General features: G+C 44.4%; 1 protein-coding gene across 1 annotated transcript in view; it reads right to left on the bottom strand.

Annotated features, from left to right (window-relative positions):
* LOC121567684 (rho guanine nucleotide exchange factor TIAM1) overlaps window positions 1–19,645 on the bottom strand; it is a 169,982-nt gene that overhangs the window by 13,056 nt on the left and 137,281 nt on the right. The window contains exons 18-19 of the mRNA XM_041877898.2: window positions 4,536–4,736; window positions 515–583 (exon numbers count right to left, since the gene is read on the bottom strand). Coding sequence (XP_041733832.2) covers window positions 515–583; window positions 4,536–4,736 — 270 coding nt within the window. The remainder of the gene's footprint in view (window positions 1–514; window positions 584–4,535; window positions 4,737–19,645) is intronic.

Raw genomic sequence — 19,645 nt, 5'->3', positions numbered from 1 at the left:
AACTCAAGTGCCCTATTACATATTCTACATTCTATATAGTGCACTACTTTTGATGAGAGCCTTATGAGCCCTGGTCAAATGTAGTGCACTTGATAGGAGATAGGGTGCCATTTGGGAAGCAGCAGTGAGGGTGTTGAAGTGAGGCGATCCTATTAAAGCAATAGAACCATCTGTGTTCCATCAACATCACAGTCTCAGCCTTATATTTATCCCTTTCTGTTCCCTCTTTAAACCTCTCTCTCTCTCTCTCTCTCTCTCTCTCTCTCTCTCTCTCTCTCTCTCTCTCTCTCTCTCTCTCTCTCTCTCTCTCTCTCTCTCTCTCTCTCTCTCTCTCTCTCTCTCTCTCTCTCTCTCTCTCTCTCTCTCTCTCTCTCTCTCTCTCTCTCTCTCTTCCTCCTACACACAGCACAGCCTGTACATGGTTACGCAACAGCCATTCTACAAAAAAAAAAGTGTTAGCACCAGAGACATTTACAAGGCAGCTCCAGTATCTCTCCCACTGTGTGTGTCATACCTCGTCCTGAGTGAGGCAGGTCTCCTTCTGCAGGGGGGTCAAGTACCTCCCAATGAGACAATTAAGATCCTGCAAGACAAGAGTGATTTTAGGCTTGATTAGGGTGCTGGACGCACACTCAAACACCCATTGATTGGGGATGGGGTGGAGACACATGCACACACAAAAACACACATACGGTCGCACACACACCGACCACTGGATGTCACCTCATGGATATGTACACACATGGAGAGGGAGAATAGAAAAGACTCTGGCCACATCTCAGGTCACAAGTCATTAAAGTCATCAAGCTGTACTATACATCAACTGGCAAATAATACAGTTCCTAATCACATGTAAATATATAGATCCTTTATTGTGTAGGTCTCACACTGACTGGGTTTGTTAAAGTGTCTCTGTTTCTAGTTAGATCAGATTACATACACTACATGACCAAATGTATGTGGACACCTGCTCGTCGAACATCTCATTCCAAAATCATGGGCATTAATACAGAGTTGGTCCCCCTTTTGCTGCTATAACAGCTTTCCCCTCTATGTTGGAATATTGCTGCGGGGGACTTGCTTCCATTCAGCCACAAGAGCATTAGTGAGGTCGGGCACTGATGTTGGGCGATTAGGCCTGGCTTGCAGTCAAGCGTTCCAATTCATCCCAAAGGTGTTAGATGGGGTTGAGGTCAGGGCTCTGTGTAGGCCAGTCAAGTTCTTCCACACCGATCTCGACAAACCATTTCTGTATGGACCTCGCTTTGTGCACGGGGGCATTGTCATGCTGAAACAGTAAAGGGCCTTCCCCAAACTGTTGCCACAAAGTTGAAAGCACAGAATCGTCTAGAATGTCATTGTATGCTGTAGTGTTAAGATTTCCCTTCACAGGAACTAAGGGGCCTAGCCCGAACCATGAAAAACAGCCCCAGACCATTATTCCTCCTCCACCAAACTTTACAGTTAGCACTATGCAATGGAGCAGGTAGCGTTCTCCTGGCATCCGCCAAACACAGATTCGTCCGTCGGACTGCCAGATGGTGAAGCGTGATTCATCACTCCAGAGAACGCGTTTCAACTGCTCCAGAGTCCAATGGGGGCAATCTTTACACCACTCCAGCCGACGCTTGGCATTGCACATGGTGATCTTAGGCTTGTGTGCGGCTGCTCGGCCATGGAAACTCATTTCATGCTGAGGTTGCTTCCAGAGGCAGTTTGGAACTCGGTAGTGAGTGTTGCAACCGAGGACAGACGATTTTTATGCGCTACGCGCTTCAGCGGTCCCGTTCTGTGAGCTTGGGTGGCTAACCACTTTGCGGCTGAGACTTTGTTGCTCCTAGATGTTTCCACTTCACAATAACAGCACTTACAGTTGACTGGGACAGCTCTAGCAGGGCAGAAATTTGATGAACTGACTTGTTGGAAAGGTGGCATCTTCTGACGTTGCCACGTTGAATGTCACTGAGCTCTTCAGTAAGGCCATTCTACTGCCAATGTTTGTCTATGGAGATTGCATGGCTGTGCGGATGAAATAGCCGAATCCACAAATTTGAAGGGGTGTACACATACTTTTGTATATATAGTGTATGTATTGAGATCACTGTTTCTAGTTAGATCAGATTACATATGTATTGAGATCTCTGTTTCTAGTTAGATCAGATTACATACAGTGCATTCGGAAAGTATTCAGACCCCTTGACATTTTCCACATTTTGTTACATTTTGTTACGAATTAAATCGTTTTTTCCCCCTCATCAATCTACACACAATACCCCATAATGACAAAGCAAAAACAGGTTTTTAGAAATGATTGCACATTTATTTTAAAAAAATTACTGAAATATCACATTTACATAAGTATTCAGACCCTTTACTCAGTACTTTGTTGAAGCACCTTTGGCAGCGATTACAGCCTCGAGTCTTCTTGGGTATGACGCTACAAGCTTGGCACACTTGTATTTCCTCTCAAGCGCTGTCAGGTTGGATGGGGAGCGTCGCTGCACAGCTATTTTCAGGTCTCTCCAGAGATGTTCGATCGGGTTCAAGTCCGGGCTCTGGCTGGGCCACTCAAGGACATTCAGAGACTTGTCCTGATGCCACTCCTGTGTTATCTTGGCTGTGTGCTTAGGGTCGTTGTCCTGTGGGAAGGTGAACCTTCACCCCACTCTGAGGTCCTGAGCGCTCTGGAGCAGGTTTTCATCAAGGATCTCTCTGTACATTGCTCCGTTCATCTTTCCCTCAATCCTGACTAGTCTACCAGTCCCTGCCGCTGAAAAACATCCCCACAGCATGATACTGCCACCACCACGCTTGGCATTCAGGCCAAAGTGTTCTGTCTTGGTTTCATCAGACCAGCGAATCTTGTTTCTCATGGTCTGAGAGTCCTTTAGGTGCCTTTTGGCAAATTCCAAGCGGGCTGTCATGTGCCTTTTAATGAGGAGTGGCTTCCGTCTGGCCACTCTACCATAAAGGCCTGATTGGTGGAGTGCTGCAGAGATGGTTGTCGTTCTGGAAGGTTCTCCCATCTCCACAGAGGAACTCTGGAGCTCTGTCAGAGTGACCATCGGGTTCTTAGTGTCACGATTCTGTAAAGCGGAACCCAGAAGCAGACCAGGACAAGGTGAGTTGAATGAAGGTGAGTATTTATTTAAATACTTAAATGTGGAAGCAGGAGAATCCAGGTGACGGAGCTGGCAGTGAAGGTGAGTTGATGGGAGTGAATGGGCAGATCCAAGGATGTTTCTGAAGCCACAAACGATCAGGCAGAGGTGGAGTGAATATTCCGGGAGAGTAATGTTCATGGCTAATGATCCGGCAGGGAATGGATGTCAGGTCAGAGCTTATGAAGTGGAGAGGTGATGATCAGAACCAGGTGTGCAGATAGCTGATGAGATGCAGGTGCGGCTAATGGAGAGATCTCCCGCCTTGCTTCGTCGCCCGGCAACCAGACAGGGTGCGTTCAGGCAACTCAGGCAGAAACCGACTCAGGAAGCGGGATTCATGACACTTAGTCACCTCCCTGACCAAGGCCCTTCTCCCCCAATTGCTCAGTTTGGCCGGGCGGTCAGCTCTAAGAAGAGTCTTGGTGGTTCCAAAATTCTTCCATTTAAGAATGTTCTTGGGGACATTCAATGCTGCAGAAATGTTTTGGTACCCTTCCCCAGATCTGTGCCTCGACACAATCCTGTCTTGGAGCTCTACGGACAATTCCTTCGAGTCTCATAGCAAAGGGTCTGAATACTTATGTAAATAAGGTATCTGTTTTTTGTTTTTAATAAATTAGCAAACATTTCTAAAAACCTGTCTTCCTTTAGTCATTATGGGGTATTGTGTGTAGATTGATGAAGGAAAAAATCAATTAATCAATTTTAGAATAAGGCTGTAACGTAACAAAATGTGGAAAAAGGGAATGGGTCTGAATACTTTCCAAACGCACTGTATGTATCGAGATCTCTGTTTCTAGTTAGATCAGATTACATATGTATCGAGATCTCTGTTTCTAATTAGGTCAGAATACATATGTATTGAGATCTCTGTTTCTAATTAGGTCAGATTACATTCCAGGTGAAGCTGGTTGAGAGAATGCCAAGAGTGTGCAAAGCTGTCATCAAGGCAAAGGGTGGCTACTTTGAAGAATCTAAAACTATATTTTGATTTGTTTAACAGTTTTTTGGTTACTACATGATTCCATATGTGTTATTTCATAGTTTTAATGTCTTCACTATTATTCTACAATGTAAAAATAAAGAAAAAGCCTGGAATGAGTAGGTGTGTCCAAACTTTTGACTGGTACTGTATGTATTGAGATCTCTGTTTCTAGTTAGATCAGATTACATATGTATTGAGGTTATATTATGTATTTGATATCTCAGAGCTTCTTTGTAACCCAGTTATAATACAATAATATGTATTGCTTTTCTATATTCTATAACCCAGTTATGACACCTCCCACAACCCCCCCAACAAACACCACACACACCCACAGCAGAGATAGTATTATATTATACATTATATTATACTACGGTAGTACTGACTTTGACATAGGTGCGTTCCGTCTCCACCAGCTCACAGATTACTTTGCGTAGCTTGTCGGCGTCGGAGAGCTGTCGGCTGGCGGTGCCGGTGGCAGGGGGACGGAAGGGCGAGTCCAAGCTGGGGGACGAGGAGGTTGTGGCACACTCAGACGGATTCATGTCATGGAGACTGCGGCAGAATGCTGCGACCTGCTCTGTACTCTACAGATAGAGAGCGAGAGAGAGGAAGGAAGAGAGAGAGAGCAAGAGAGAGAGAGAGAGAGAGGGAGGGATGGAAAGGAGAGGAGAGAGGGAGAAAGAGGGAGAGGTAGAGAGAGAGAGTGGGGTAGAGAGAGACACAGAGAGGGGTGGAGACAGAGGGGGAGAGAGGGAGAGGAGGAGGGAGAGAGAGGGAGAGGTATGAGAGAGAGGGGGATGGATGGATGATGGCGAGGTGAAAGGGAGAGAGAGGTAGAGAGAGAACGAGAGAGATGGATGGATGGATGGATGGTGGATGGAGAGGGGAGAGAGAGGGATGAGAGGAGCGAGAGAGGGATGAGAGGAGCGAGAAAAGGAGGGAGAGAGGGTGAGAGACAGAGGGGGAGAGAGGGAGAGGGGACGAGAGACCGAGAGACAGATGAGAGGAGAGAGATGGAGAGAGATAGAGGGTGGGAGAGAGAGAGAGCGAGAGAGAGAGAAAGGGGGAGGGAGAGATATGAGAGAGAAAGAGAGAGAGGGAGGGAGGGATGGAGAGGAGAGAGGGAGAGAGAGAGAGAGGGAGGGATGGAGAGGACAGAGGGAGAGAGAGAGAGGGGTGAGAGAGGGATGGCGGAGAAAGGTAGAGAGAGAGAGGGATCGAGAGGAGAGAGGGAGGTGAGAGGAGAGAGAAAGGGGGAGGGGGGAGAGAGAGAGAGGGAGAGATAATTTAAAATTGGCAACACACACACATATTTCTTTCCTCAGGGCCATGGGGTGAGACAGGGATGCAGCTTAAGGCCCACCCTCTTCAACATTTCAACTCTTCATCATCAATGAATTGGCGAGGGCACTAGAACAGGCTGCAGAACCCGGCCTCACCCTACTAGACTCGGAAATGTTTGCTGATTATTTGCTGATGCTTCTGTCCCCAACCAAGGAGGGCCTACAGCAGCACCTAGATCTTCTGCACAGATTCTGTCAGACCTGGGCCCTGACAGTAAATCTTAGTAAGACAAAAATAATGGCGTTCCAAAAATGATCTAGTTGCCAGGACAAAAACAAATTATATCTAAACACTGTTGCCTTAGATCACACAAATAATATACCTACCTCGGCCTAAACATCAACACCACATGTAACTTCCAAAAAGCTGTGAACGATCTAAGAGTCAAGGCAAGAAGAGCCTTCTATGCCATCAAAAGGAACATAAAACTCAACATCCCAATTAGGATCTAGTAAAAAATACTTCAATCAGTTATTGAACCCATTGCCCTCTATGGTTGTGAGATCTGGGGTCCACCCATCAACCAATAATACACAAAATGGGACAAACACCCAAGTGAGAGTCTGCATGCAGAATTCTGCAAAAATATCCTTTGTGTACAACGGAAAACCCCAAACAATGCATGCAGAGCAGAATTAGGACTATTCCCGCTAGTTATCAAAATCCAGAAAATAATTTACATTCTACAACCACCTAAAAGGAAGTGATGCCCACACATTCCACCATAAAGCCCTCACCTACAGAGAGATGAACCTAGAGAAGAGTCCCCTCAGCCAGCTGGTCCTGGGGCTCTGTTCACAAACACAAACAGACCCCACAGACCCCAGGACAGCAACACAATCACACCCAACCATACTATGGGAAAGCAAAAAGATAACTATTTGACAAAATGGAAAGAACCAACCCAAAAATATTTCCCACAGATCACAAAGAATTTCAAAACAAATCCAACATCGATAAACTCCCATATCTGTTAGGCGAAATACCACAATACGCAATCACAGCAGCAAGATTTGTGGCCAGTTGTCATGAGAAAAGGGCAACCACTGGAGCACAAACAACATTGTAAATACCACCAATATTTATCTGTTCATTTATATTCCCCCACTATTCGTACTACAACTGTTTGCACATTGCTAAAACACTGTACATAGCTGATAATAACACTTGAAATGTCTACCTTTTTTAAACCTTTTTGAGTGCAATGTTTCCTGTCAATTTCTAATAGTTAGTTTCTAAATTGGTTTCTTCTCACTTTTGTTTATTGTTTATTTCACTTGCTTTGGCAATGTAAATATATGTTTCCCATGCCAATAAAGCCCCTTAAATTGAATTGAGAATTGAGAATTGAGAGAGAGAGAGAGAGAGAGAGAGAGAGAGAGAGAGAGAGAGAGAGAGACAGAGAGAGAGAGAGAGAGAGAGAGAGAGAGAGAGAGAGAGAGAGAGAGAGAGAGAGAGAAAACAGAGTAAGACTGCTTGTACCTCAGTCCTGCAGGCAGGCGATGGAGGGAGGGATGGAGGTGTAATCAGAAGAACAGATAAAGAGGACAGAAGAATCTGTTTACATCAGCCGCCGCCTCCTGCTTGTTCTGTCTCTCCCCTTCTCTGTCTGTTTTCTGTTCACCACACTCTCTCTCTCTCTCTCTCTCCCTTACCCTCCTCTGTCTGTCTCTACCCCCTGATCAGTCTCTCCAAGGCAGGCAGGAGGAAGGAACGTAGGTACGGGTGTCACTTTCCTTCAGTTCCACTGGCAATTAGTAACTACGCAGAGAGGAGGGGAGGAAGGAGAGGAGAGGATAGGAGGGAGGGGAGAGGAGAGGAGGGAGGGGGGGGGGGAGAGGAGGGGAGGGGAGAGGAGAGGAGAGAAGAGAGGAGAGGAGAGGCAGGATGGAGGAGAGGAGAGGAGAGGAGAGGAGAGGGAGAGGAGAGGAGAGGAGAGGAGAGGAGAGGAGAGGAGGATGGAGAAAAGGAGAGGGAGCGCTAAAAAAATCATTTGAACTCATTCTGTCTATTTTGGTCATAACAGTCACTCTCCATCTACGTCTCTCTTGATCTCTCTCTCTCTCTTCCCCTTGTGTTTCCCTCCTACTGATATCTGATGTATTGATCCTCTCTCTTCCTCTTGTGTTTCCCTCCTACTGATATCTGATGTATTGATCCTCTCTCTTCCTCTTGTGTTTCCCTCCTACTGATATCTGATGTATTGATCCTCTCTCTTCCCCTTGTGTTTCCCTCCTACTGACGGCTGATGTATTGATCTCTCTCTCTCTCTCCCCTTGTGTTTCCCTCCTACTGACGGCTGATGTATTGATCTCTCTCTCTCTCTTCCCCTGGTGTTTCCCTCCAACTGATGGCTGGTGTATTGATCTCTCTCTCTCTCTCCCCTTGTGTTTCCCTCCTACTGACGGCTGATGTATTGATCTCTATCTCTCTCTCTCCCCTTGTGTTTCCCTCCTACTGATGGCTGATGTATTGATCTCTCTCTCTCTCTTCCCCTGGTGTTTCCCTCCTACTGATGGCTGGTGTATTGATCTCTCTCTCTCTCTTCCCCTGGTGTTTCCCTCCTACTGATGGCTGATGTATTGAACTCTCTCTCTCTTCCCCTTGTGTTTCCCTCCTACTGATGGCTGGTGTATTGATCTCTCTCTCTCTCTCTCTCCCCTTGTGTTTCCCTCCTACTGACGGCTGATGTATTGATCTCTCTCTCTCTCTTCCCCTGGTGTTTCCCTCCTACTGATGGCTGGTGTATTGATCTCTCTCTCTCTCTCCCCTTGTGTTTCCCTCCTACTGACGGCTGATGTATTGATCTCTATCTCTCTCTCTTCCCCTTGTGTTTCCCTCCTACTGATGGCTGATGTATTGAACTCTCTCTCTCTCTTCCCCTGGTGTTTCCCTCCTACTGATGGCTGGTGTATTGATCTCTCTCTCTCTCTTCCCCTGGTGTTTCCCTCCTACTGATGGCTGGTGTATTGATCTCTCTCTCCCCTTGTGTTTCCCTCCTACTGATGGCTGGTGTATTGATCTCTCTCTCTCTCCCCCCTTGTGTTTTCCTCCTACTGATGGCTGGTGTATTGATCTCTCTCTCCCCCTGTGTTTCCCTCCTACTGATGGCTGGTGTATTGATCTCTCTCTCTCTCTCCCCTTGTGTTTCCCTCCTACTGATGGCTGATGTATTGATAGTCTAGGGCAGAAATAGACGGGTTGTTTGTTAAGCAACAAAACAGACGGGGCTGGCTTAGATTGTTGACAACATGTCAACTATATTTTGTCTCCGATGTTTATAGAAAATATAAATTCATTTGCACAATGACCACTTGTTGTCTCTCAAATACATCATTACAGTTGGTAAGATAGCTATCGAATTTTAGACAAAGTCATGACATCAGTCAAAACACCTCAAAACAAGACATGGTATCAAGAACCAGATAAAACCAGCTGAAACGAGCCATCTACGATTCCCCACATGGCAGCTTATTGTCATTGTTGCTAGCTAACCCCCCCCAAAAAAAAACATATTACATATCACGCCATGTTACTGTTGCCAAGCCCATCAAGGCCCTGATTGGTGAACCACTGATCCACATCACGCCTTGTTACTGTTGCCAAGCCCATCAAGGCCCTGATTGGTGAACCACTGATCCACATCACGCCTTGTTACTGTTGCCAAGCCCATCAAGGCCCTGATTGGTGAACCACTGATCCACATCACGCCTTGTTACTGTTGCCAAGCCCATCAAGGCCCTGATTGGTGAACCACTGATCCAGTCACAGCTCTTTGTCTTTTGGCAATGTTAGGGATACTCACTCATACACAGAGCTTTTAACATAGTGTTTTCGACTGACATATTTGACACACTTTGACATACATTATGCATGTTCATTTATACAGTAATTATTAATCAACATGTCCTCACCTGGGATTTGAACTCACAACCTCGTGATTAACGGCATTCAGATATTCCTGATACGCCACCATGTCTGTGTCAGTTTCAGTTAATTTAACTATTCTCTCATCATTGATGTCTTTCTGTATAGTTTTCTAATGTTGATGGACCATGTCAACCTGTTTTAAATGATACTGTTGGTGGGGCATGTTAACCTGTTTTAATCATACTACTGAATCACTATGATCAATAAAAAAAAATTTACAGAGCTGAGATTAACTTCAAAGTGCATTCATCCTGTTGCGTACACCTATCAAGTTGTTTCAGATCTACACAAGTGCCTAGGGAGAAAGGGTTAGGGTTTCTTCTGGACAGGTCCTAACTATATATATATATATAGATAGATAGATAGAGAGTTCTCTTTGAGATGCTCAGCTATCATCTTTTTGAAATCCACATAGACCACGTAGAACACGTAGAACGTGTCTCTGATTAGGAGTAACATCAGCTCTCGTCATTGCATTTCTCTCCGGAACATTCCTAAGTTGTTTCTGAAACATGGCCCAGGTGGTAGTGCTGCTTCCGATGGAAAACGTACTCAGAACATGGCGGCCAAATTCTCAGAATATCAGAAAATCTGTATATTTACAGTAGCATGTCTGTACTTTCTCACATTTGACATTTAAGCAACGGCAGGTAGCTTAGTGGGTAAGAGCGTTGTGCCAGTAACCGAAAGGTCGCTGGTTCTAATCCCCGAGCCGACTAGGTGAAAAATCTGTCGATGTGCCCTTGAGCAAGGCACTTAACCCTAATTGCTCCTGTACGTCGCTCTGGATAAGAGCGTCTGCTAAATGACTAAAATGTGTAAAATGGTGATGCCAGTTACACCAAAACACAGAGTTCCATCTCCAAAAAAAAGAAAACAGACAAATTGCAACAGAATCACTTGGGACAAATCACAGAAATTGCAATATGTTAAAGGAAAATCTTCAGCTACTACATCCATTTTGGAACGTTTAAATTAATTATATACATAGTATGTGATTTGGATTTCAAAAAGACCATGGCGAGATGTTCAGCTATATATAATTAATAAATACTAATAATTTATGAGAGGTAGTGGAAATGTGATCATAATTTGTACTCAAGGCGCTCCGGTACCGCTTGCCGTGCGGTAGCAGAGAGAACAGTCTATGACTAGGGTGGCTGGAGTCTTTGACAATTTTTAGGGCCTCCCTCTGACACCGCCTGGTATAGAGGTCCTGGATGGCAGGAAGCTTGGCCCCAGTGAAGTACTGGGCCCGTACGCACTACCCTCTGTAGTGCCTTTGTAACCGGTGTGAAATGGCTAGCTAGTTAGCGGTGCGCACTAGTAGCATTTCAAATCGGTGACGTCACTCGCTCTGAGACCTTGAAGTAGTTGTTTACCATCCTACAGATTCCAAATCTGAAACTCATTTTAATTATATCAGATAAGTGTGTTGTAACTGTTGTCAAAAAATGACATTAACAAATATTGCTAAGAATGTGACAGTTGGGTGACTCCCCTAGCGGGTCTCGAACCCAGGCCACCAGCACCAATGATGAACACCCTAACCACTGTCCCAATAAGGGATATCTCTAGGGTATGTGCTTATTGGGTCAGTATAGTTAGGCCCTGTCCAGAAGAAACCCTCCTCCCTAGGCACTTGTGAAGATCTGAAACAACTTTATTGAAAATAGTGATTCAGGAGTACCATTAAAAAAAGGTGAATATGCCCCACCAACATTAGACAACTATACAACTATCAATAAAATTGAGCATAGTGATTCATCAGGAGTATCATTTTGCAACGTTCCCATGAAACCTGTCTAGAAACATTAATATCTTATGTTCTGAGAACATTGCAACCATGTTCTGTTTATGTTTGGTGGGATGTTGATGGAATATTCTCCTGACCCACAGAAAACTGGACACAATGTTTTTGCAACGTTCCCATGAAACGTGTCTAGTACATTAAAATCTTTAAATTCTGAGAACATGGTAACCATGTTCTGGGTAAGTACTATTTGACAATAAGGGAATGGTCTCTTGGAAACATTCCTTGCACATCACAGGAACAGTCCTATGAAAACATGAGTTAATGACCTAATGAGACTTAAGGAAAGGCTCTCCAAAGTAGTGGGAATGTTTGTTGTTAGCTGGGCTTCTGCCCCATTGAAGCGTGATGTTGTCAGCTAACCGGTCTATAGACTGGTGTGAAAGAGAGAAAAGCATTGAAGATATTGCACTGTTGTTCCAGGAACAGACTTAAATAATTATACTCATGTGGTACGATTGATTTGGCATGGAATTAATGTCAAGCCAAGCATGCGCTGAGCAACTTGCAAGTGTCTTCACTGACATTTTCAACCTGTCCCTGACTGAGTCTGTAATACCAACATGTTTCAAGCAGACCACCATAGTGGTAAAGTTGTTTCATACACAAAAAAAATGTATGCACGCATGACTGTAAGTCGCTTTGGATAAAAGCGTCTGCTAAGTGCCCAAGGACACTAAGGTAACCTGCCTAAATGACTACCGACCCGTAGCACTCACATCTGTAGCCATGAAGTGCTTTGAAAGGCTGGTCATGGCTCACATCAACACCATTATCCCAGAAACCCTAGACCCACTCCAATTTGCATACCGCCCCAACAGATCCACAGATGATACAATCGCTATTGCACTCCACACTGCCCTTTCCCACCTGGACAAAAGGAACACCTACGTGAGAATGATGTTCATTGACTACAGCTCAGCGTTCAACACCATAGTGCCCTCAAAGCTCATCACTAAGCTAAGGACTCTGGGACTAAACACCTCCCTCTGCAACTGGATCCTGGACTTCTTGACGGGCCGCCCCCAGGTGGTAAGGGTAGGTAACAACACATCTGCCACGCTGAGGGACACCTCAGGGGTGCGTGCTCAGTCCCCTCCATGACTGCCTGGCCAAGCACGACTCCAACACCATCATTAAGTTTGCCGACGACACAACAGTGGTAGGCCTGATTACCGACAACGATGAGACAGCCTATAGGGAGGAGGTCAGAGACCTGGCCATGTGGTGCCAGGATAACAACCTCTCCCTCAACGTGATCAAGACAAAGGAGATGATTGTGGACTACAGGAAAAAGAGGACTGAGCACGCCCCCATTCTTATCGACGGGGCTGTAGTGGAGCAGGTTGAGATCTTCAAGTTCCTTGGTGTCCACATCACCAACAAACTATCATGGTCCAAACACACCAAGACAGTAATGAAGAGGGCATGACAAAGCCCATTCCCCCTCAGGAGACTGAAAAGATTTGGCATGGGTCCTCAGATCCTCAAAAAGTTATACAGTTGCACCATCGAGAGCATCCTGACTGGTTGTATTACTGCCTGGTATGGCAACTGCTCGGCCTCCAACCGCAAGGTGTAACAGTGTTGCTTCCGTCCCTCTCCTCGCCCCTACCTGGGCTTAAACCAGGGACCCTCTGCACACATCGACAACAGTCACCCTCGAAGCACCGTTACCCGTCGCTCCACAGAAGCCGCGGCCCTTGCAGAGCAAGGGAAACAACTACTTCAAGGTCTCAGAGCGAGTGACGTCACCGATTGAAATGTTACTTGTGCGCACCGCTAACTAGCTAGCCATTTCACACCGGTTACAAAGGCACTACAGAGGGTAGTGCGTATGGCCCAGTACATCACTGGGGCCAAGCTTCCTGCCATCCAGGACCTCTATACCAGGCGGTGTCAGAGGTAGGCCCTAAAAATTGTCAAAGACTCCAGCCACCCTAGTCATAGACTGTTCTCTCTGCTACAGCACGGCAAGCGGTACCGGAGCGCCAAGTCTAGGTTAAGAAAAGGCTTCTTAACAGCTTCTACCCCCAAGCCATAAGACTCCTGAACATCTAATCAAATGGCTACCCGGACTATTTGCGTTGTCCCCCCCCCCCTCCTTTTACGCTGCTGCCACTCTCTGTTTTTGATCTATGCATAGTCACTTTAACTCTACCTACATGTACATATTACCTCAATTACCACAACTAACCTGTGCCCCCACACATTGACTTTGTACCGGTACCCCCTGTATATAGCCTCGCTACTGTTATTTTACTGCTGCTCTTTAATTATTTTATTTATATTTTTTACTTATCTATTTTTTACTTAACACTTATTCGTCTTAAAACTGCATTGTTGGTTAAGTGCTTGTAAGTAAGCATTTCACTGTAAGGTCTACACCTGTTGTATTCGGCGCATGTGACAAATACAATTTGATTAGATTTTATTTGAAGCCAACACAGCTGAGGTAGCACAAATCAAATTAAATCCATATGCCAAACAATCTAAGAAGAATTAGAGATTTAAATTGTCTTTCTGTCTGCAAAACTATTTTGCTAAACTGTTAGGGGAGATATTAGCAGTTATACTTGTAATTCTTAAGGGCCTATTCACATCTCATAGCTACCACAAAGGATCAGGTTTTATAATTTCTCTCAGGGATGAGCACGGTTATTTGAATATCCAAATTGACATTCATGTTTGAGGAAGAAAATAGGCTAAAATGTCATTAAATGATCTATGTGACATTGCTACATAGGCTACAAGGACATTGCATTTTACATTTGAATAAAAACAGCAGTTTCAGAGGTGTAGCTTGTTGTTATTGTCAGTTAATCACAGCAACGCTGTAGCAAATGAAGTGAAATAAAAATTTCGGAATTAAGTTGGCTAAATGAGAAGGAGTAGGCTACAATGATCAACCAACAGGTTGGCAGTTGTTTCATATGAATGGAGTTGTTGTAGACGTTGGACAGGGAGCGCAGCAAAACAGCCTCAATTAGCCTTGCTACTTTAGCTAGCTAGCTGGCTAACTTAGCTGGCTGATGTAGCTAGCTAGCTTCTTTACAACAACTTGATGCAGACAATACAGGCAGATAGTATGATCAATAACAGCAACAAGTTTCTCTAACTAGCGCGAGTCAGTTTGGCTACTCTCTCTCTCTCTCTCTCTCTCTCTCTCTCTCTCTCTCTCTCTCTCTCTCTCTCTCTCTACGTGCCACAAACAGACTGTCAGAGCGCAGCGCACCGGCTGTCTCGAGTCGCACGAGCAAGTATCCATTGAAGTTCCCCCCCCCCCAAAAAAAAAAAGGTTATTTAAAACACATGTATTTCAACTACCCGCATAACCGAAAATCATGATATTATTCGAATACTGAAATAATTTTAAATGCCTATCCCTAATTTGTCCATGACTCAGCGTGCTGACAGACCAAACCCATGACAGAATAGCTGTTGCAGACCATGGCTGTGTCACAAATAGCATCCTATTCCCTATTGGACATAGTAAAAAGTAGTGCACTATGTAGGGAATAGGGTGCCATTTGGGACCCAGTTGGGAGAGCTGTTGTAGCAGAGAGCATATAAAGAACCTTAATTTATGTCCCTCTTGCTGCCCTGAATGCCTCTGTTGATCCTACAGCTATTCTATGCAGCAATCATGTGCCTATGAACCAGAGTTATACTGTTAGCACTGAGGCGGTGTGCCCTAGAAGGAAGTCCACCGTGTGCAGCTCACCCTGCACTATCAACTCAAAAATAAATAAGATGAGCATGTCTACTTCTGCTAAGCTTACCCAGTAAAGCAATGAAAACAAACAAGCATCCCAGAAAAGTGCTAGAAATAGCCCGCATTAACATACAGTATGTAGCTTAAGAAACAAGGTCATGAAATTAATAACTTGCTAATAACAGATGACATTCATATTCTGACTATCTCTGAAACTCACTTAAACAATACTTTTGATGATACAGTGGTAGCAATACATGGTTATAACATCTACAGAAAATACAGAAATGCCAATGGTGGAGGTGTTGATGTTTATATTCAGAACCAAATTAATGTAAAGCTTAGAGAGGATCTCATGTTAGTAATATGGCAACAGGTTCATCTGCCTCACCTAAAGCCCATTCTTGTGGGAAGCTGCTATAGACCACCAAGCGCTAACAGTCAGTATCTGGATAATATGGGTGAAATGCTTGGTAATGTATCAACAGAAAGGTGTATTTTCTGGGTGATTTTAATATTGACTTGCTTTCATCAAGCTGCCCACTCAAGAAAAAGCTTCAAACTGTAACCAGTACCTGCAAACTGGTTCAGTTATTCAGTCAACCTACCATGGTAATTATAAACAGCACAGGAATGAAACCATCAACATGTATTGATCACATCATTATTAATGCTGCAGAAATTTGCTTTAAAGCAGTATCCATATCTAGGAGAACACATGTGACTAAAATGAATAAAAAGAAGAAACTACACTATGAAACAAAGATAAATGATATAAAGAATGATAGTAAAAAGCTTTGGAGCACCTTCAATTAAATATAGGGATAAAAGGCAAACTCAGCTCCATTATTCATCAAATCATCACAAAACCCACTGGCAAGATTAGCAAACTTAGGCATGACATGCCAGCAACAAACGGCGACACTACACATCCAAGTATAACTGCTCAAATTATGAAAGACAAACTATTTTATTCTGAATTCCGTCAAGTGAGTGTGGAAGACGTGAAAAAAATATTGTTGTCTATCAATAATGACAAGCCACTTTGGTCTGACAACTTGGATGGAAAATTACTGGGGATAATAGCGTACGATATTGCCAATCCTATTTGCCATTTCTTCAATTTAAGCCTACTAGAAAGTGTGTGCCCTCAGGCCTGGAGGAAGCAAAAGTCATTCCACCACCCAAGAATAGTAAAGCCTCCTTTACTGGCTCAAATAGCCGACCAATCAGCCTGTTACCAACCCTTAGTAAACATTTGGAAAAAATTGTATTTGACCAGATACAATGCTATTTTACAGTAAACAAATTGACAGACTTTCAGCACGCTTATAGGGAAGGACATTCAACAAGCACAGCACTTACACAAAAATGACTGATGATTGGCTGAGAGAAATTGATGATAAAAAGATTGTGGGAGCTGTTTTGTTAGACTTCAGAGCGGCTTTTGACATTATCGATCATGGTCTACTACTAGAAAAATGTATGTGTTATGGCTTTACACCCCCTGCTATATTGTGGATAAAGAGTTTCCTGTCTAACAGAACATAGAGGGTGTTCTTTAATGGAAGCCTAGTCTCCAACATTCAGTAATCCAGGTAAAATCAGGAATTCCCCAGGGCCCCTTAAATTTTTCAATCTTTACTAACGACATGCCACTTGCTTTGAGTAAAACCAGTGTGTTTAAGTATGCGGATGACTCAACACTATACACGTCAGCTACTACAGCGAGTGAATTCACTGTAACACTAACACTTAAAGAGCTGCAGTTAGTTTCAGAATGGGTGGCAAGGAATAAGTTAGTCCTAAATATTTCAAAAACTAAAAGCATTGTATTTGGGACAAATCATTCACTAAACCCTGGACTTCAACTAAATCTTGTAATGAATAATGTGGAAATTGAGCAAGTTGAGGTGACTAACCTGCTTAGAGTAACCCTGGATTGATTGTAAACTGTCATGGTCAAAACATGTTTTGACCACGAGCTCAGGGCGAGGATCTCCTTCCAGAGAGACATCAGGGACTGTAACATACTCTGTTTCCCGGAATCATGGCTCTCTCCGGATATACTGTCCCCGACCATATATCCAGCTGGGTTCTCAGTACAACAAAGAACTCTCCAGGAAGAAGAAAGGCGGTGGTGTATGTTTCATGATTAACTACTCATGGTGTGATTGTGATGCCTACAAGGCCCTCCACCGCCCTCCCTTCGGCAAATCAGATCACGACTCCATTTTGCTCCTCCCTTCCTGGGTCCTGGACTTCCTGACGGGCCACCCCAGGTGGTGAAGGTAAGAAACAACAGCTCCACTTCGCTGATCCTCCACACAGCGGCCCCACAAGGGTGGTGCTCAGCCCCCTCCTGTAATCCCTGTTCACCCATGACTGTGTGGCCACGCACGCCTCCAACTGAACCAAGTTTTCAGACGACACAACAGTAGTAGGCCTGATTAACAACAATGACGAGACAGCCTACAGGGAGGAACCGGCTACCACCCAGTTACTCAACCTTGCACCTTAGAGGCTGCTGCCCTATATACATAGACATGGAATCACTGGTCACTTTAATAATGAAACACTAGTCACTTTAATAATGTTTACATACTGCTTTCCTCATTTCATATGTATATACTGTATTCTATTCTACTGTATTTTAGTCAATGCCACTCCAACATAGCTCGTCCTAATATTTATATATTTCTTAATTCCATTATTTTACTTTTAGATTTGTGTGTATTGTTGTGAATTGTTAGATACTACTGCACTGTTGGAGCTAGGAACACAAGCATTTCGCTACACCCACAATAACATCTGCTAAATATGTGTATGTGACCAATACAATCTGATTTGATAATACCCAGTGGCACCGCTCTCCTCTAACGCTGAAGAGGAGATGGATAATCCCCAGTGGCACCTCTCTTCTCTCCAACGCTGAAGAGGAGATGGATAATCCCCAGTGGCACCTCTCTTCTCTCCAACGCTGAAGAGGAGATGGATAATCCCCAGTGGCACCTCTCTTCTCTCCAACGCTGAAGAGGAGATGGATAATCCCCAGTGGCACCTCTCTTCTCTCCAACGCTGAAGAGGAGATGGATAATCCCCAGTGGCACCTCTCTTCTCCCAACGCTGAAGAGGAGAAGGATAACCCCCAGTGGCACCTCTCTTCTCTCCAACGCTGAAGAGGAGAAGGATAATCCCCAGTGGCACCTCTCTCTCTCCAACGCTGAAGAGGAGATGGATAATCCCCAGTGGCACCTCTCTTCTCCAACGCTGAAGAGGAGATGGATAATCCCCAGTGGCACCTCTCTTCTCTCCAACGCTGAAGAGGAGATGGATAATCCCCAGTGGCACCTCTCTTCTCTCCAACGCTGAAGAGGAGATGGATAATCCCCAGTGGCACCTCTCTTCTCTCCAACGCTGAAGAGGAGATGGATAATCCCCAGTGGCACCTCTCTTCTCTCCAACGCTGAAGAGGAGATGGATAATCCCCAGTGGCACCTCTCTTCTCTCCAACGCTGAAGAGGAGATGGATAATCCCCAGTGGCACCTCTCTTCTCTCCAACGCTGAAGAGGAGATGGATAATCCCCAGTGGCACCTCTCTTCTCTCCAACGCTGAAGAGGAGATGGATAATCCCCAGTGGCACCTCTCTTCTCTCCAACGCTGAAGAGGAGATGGATAATCCCCAGTGGCACCGCTCTTCTCTCCAACGCTGAAGAGGAGACGGATAATCCCCAGTGCCACCTCTCACATCTCACCTAATGCTTTCGTGTTTTATTTTTAAAAAATTAACATGATGTTCTCCTGCAGCAGTGACATACAACACACTGAGGCTGCGTCCCAAATGGCTCCCTTTTCCGTACAGGGGTATCCCATAGGGCTCAGGTCAAAAGTAGTGTACTTAATAGACAATAGGGTGCCATTTGGCTAAGCAACAGTTTCCTTAAGCCCTATTCAGAGTGAGACTCACTGTCTTGTATTGAAGAGCTGCTTGAAAGATCCAAAGACCAACTCTGCCCATCCTACACATAGAGAAAGAAGTAGAACCACAATACATGTCTTCTATCAATGGTTTCTTTCCTACTAACTGTAGCTGTGTCTGTGTTCAGATATGGATGAAATGCCTCATTTGGAGAATGGAAAACACAATCCTGAGTAGGCGAGGTGCTGGCGGAGTAGGACTCTTCGAAAAGAACAGAAAAGCTGACATTTTTAATTTGCCAGTGAAGAGACATGGGAGAGCCCTCTGATGTAAACAAACGTAACACAGTGCCTTCAGGAAGTATTCACACCCCTTGACCTTTTAAACAGTTTGTTGTGTTACAGCCCACATTTAAAATGGATTAAATTGAGATTTTGTGTCACTGGCCTACACACAATATCCTAAAATGTCAAAGTGGAATTATGTTTACAGATTTTTACAAATTAATAAAAAATGAAAAGCTGAAATGTCTTGAGTCAATAAGAATTCAACCCCTTTGTTATGGCAAGCCTAAATAAATTCAGGAGTAAAAATGTGCTTAACAAGTTGCATGGACTCTGTGTGCAATAAGTGTTTAACATGATTTTTGAGTGACTACTTCATCTCTGTAACCCACACACACAATTATCTGTAAGGTCCCTCTGTCGAGCAGTGAATTTCAAACACAGATTCAACCACAAAGACCAGGGAGGTTTTCCAATACCTCGTAA

The sequence above is a fragment of the Coregonus clupeaformis genome, chromosome 6, assembly GCF_020615455.1.
Source record: "Coregonus clupeaformis isolate EN_2021a chromosome 6, ASM2061545v1, whole genome shotgun sequence".
In the NCBI taxonomy this organism is placed as follows: Eukaryota; Metazoa; Chordata; class Actinopteri; order Salmoniformes; family Salmonidae; genus Coregonus; species Coregonus clupeaformis.
The sequence above is the reverse complement of the archived record's forward strand: the minus strand, read 5'-3'. Positions and strand labels throughout refer to the sequence as shown.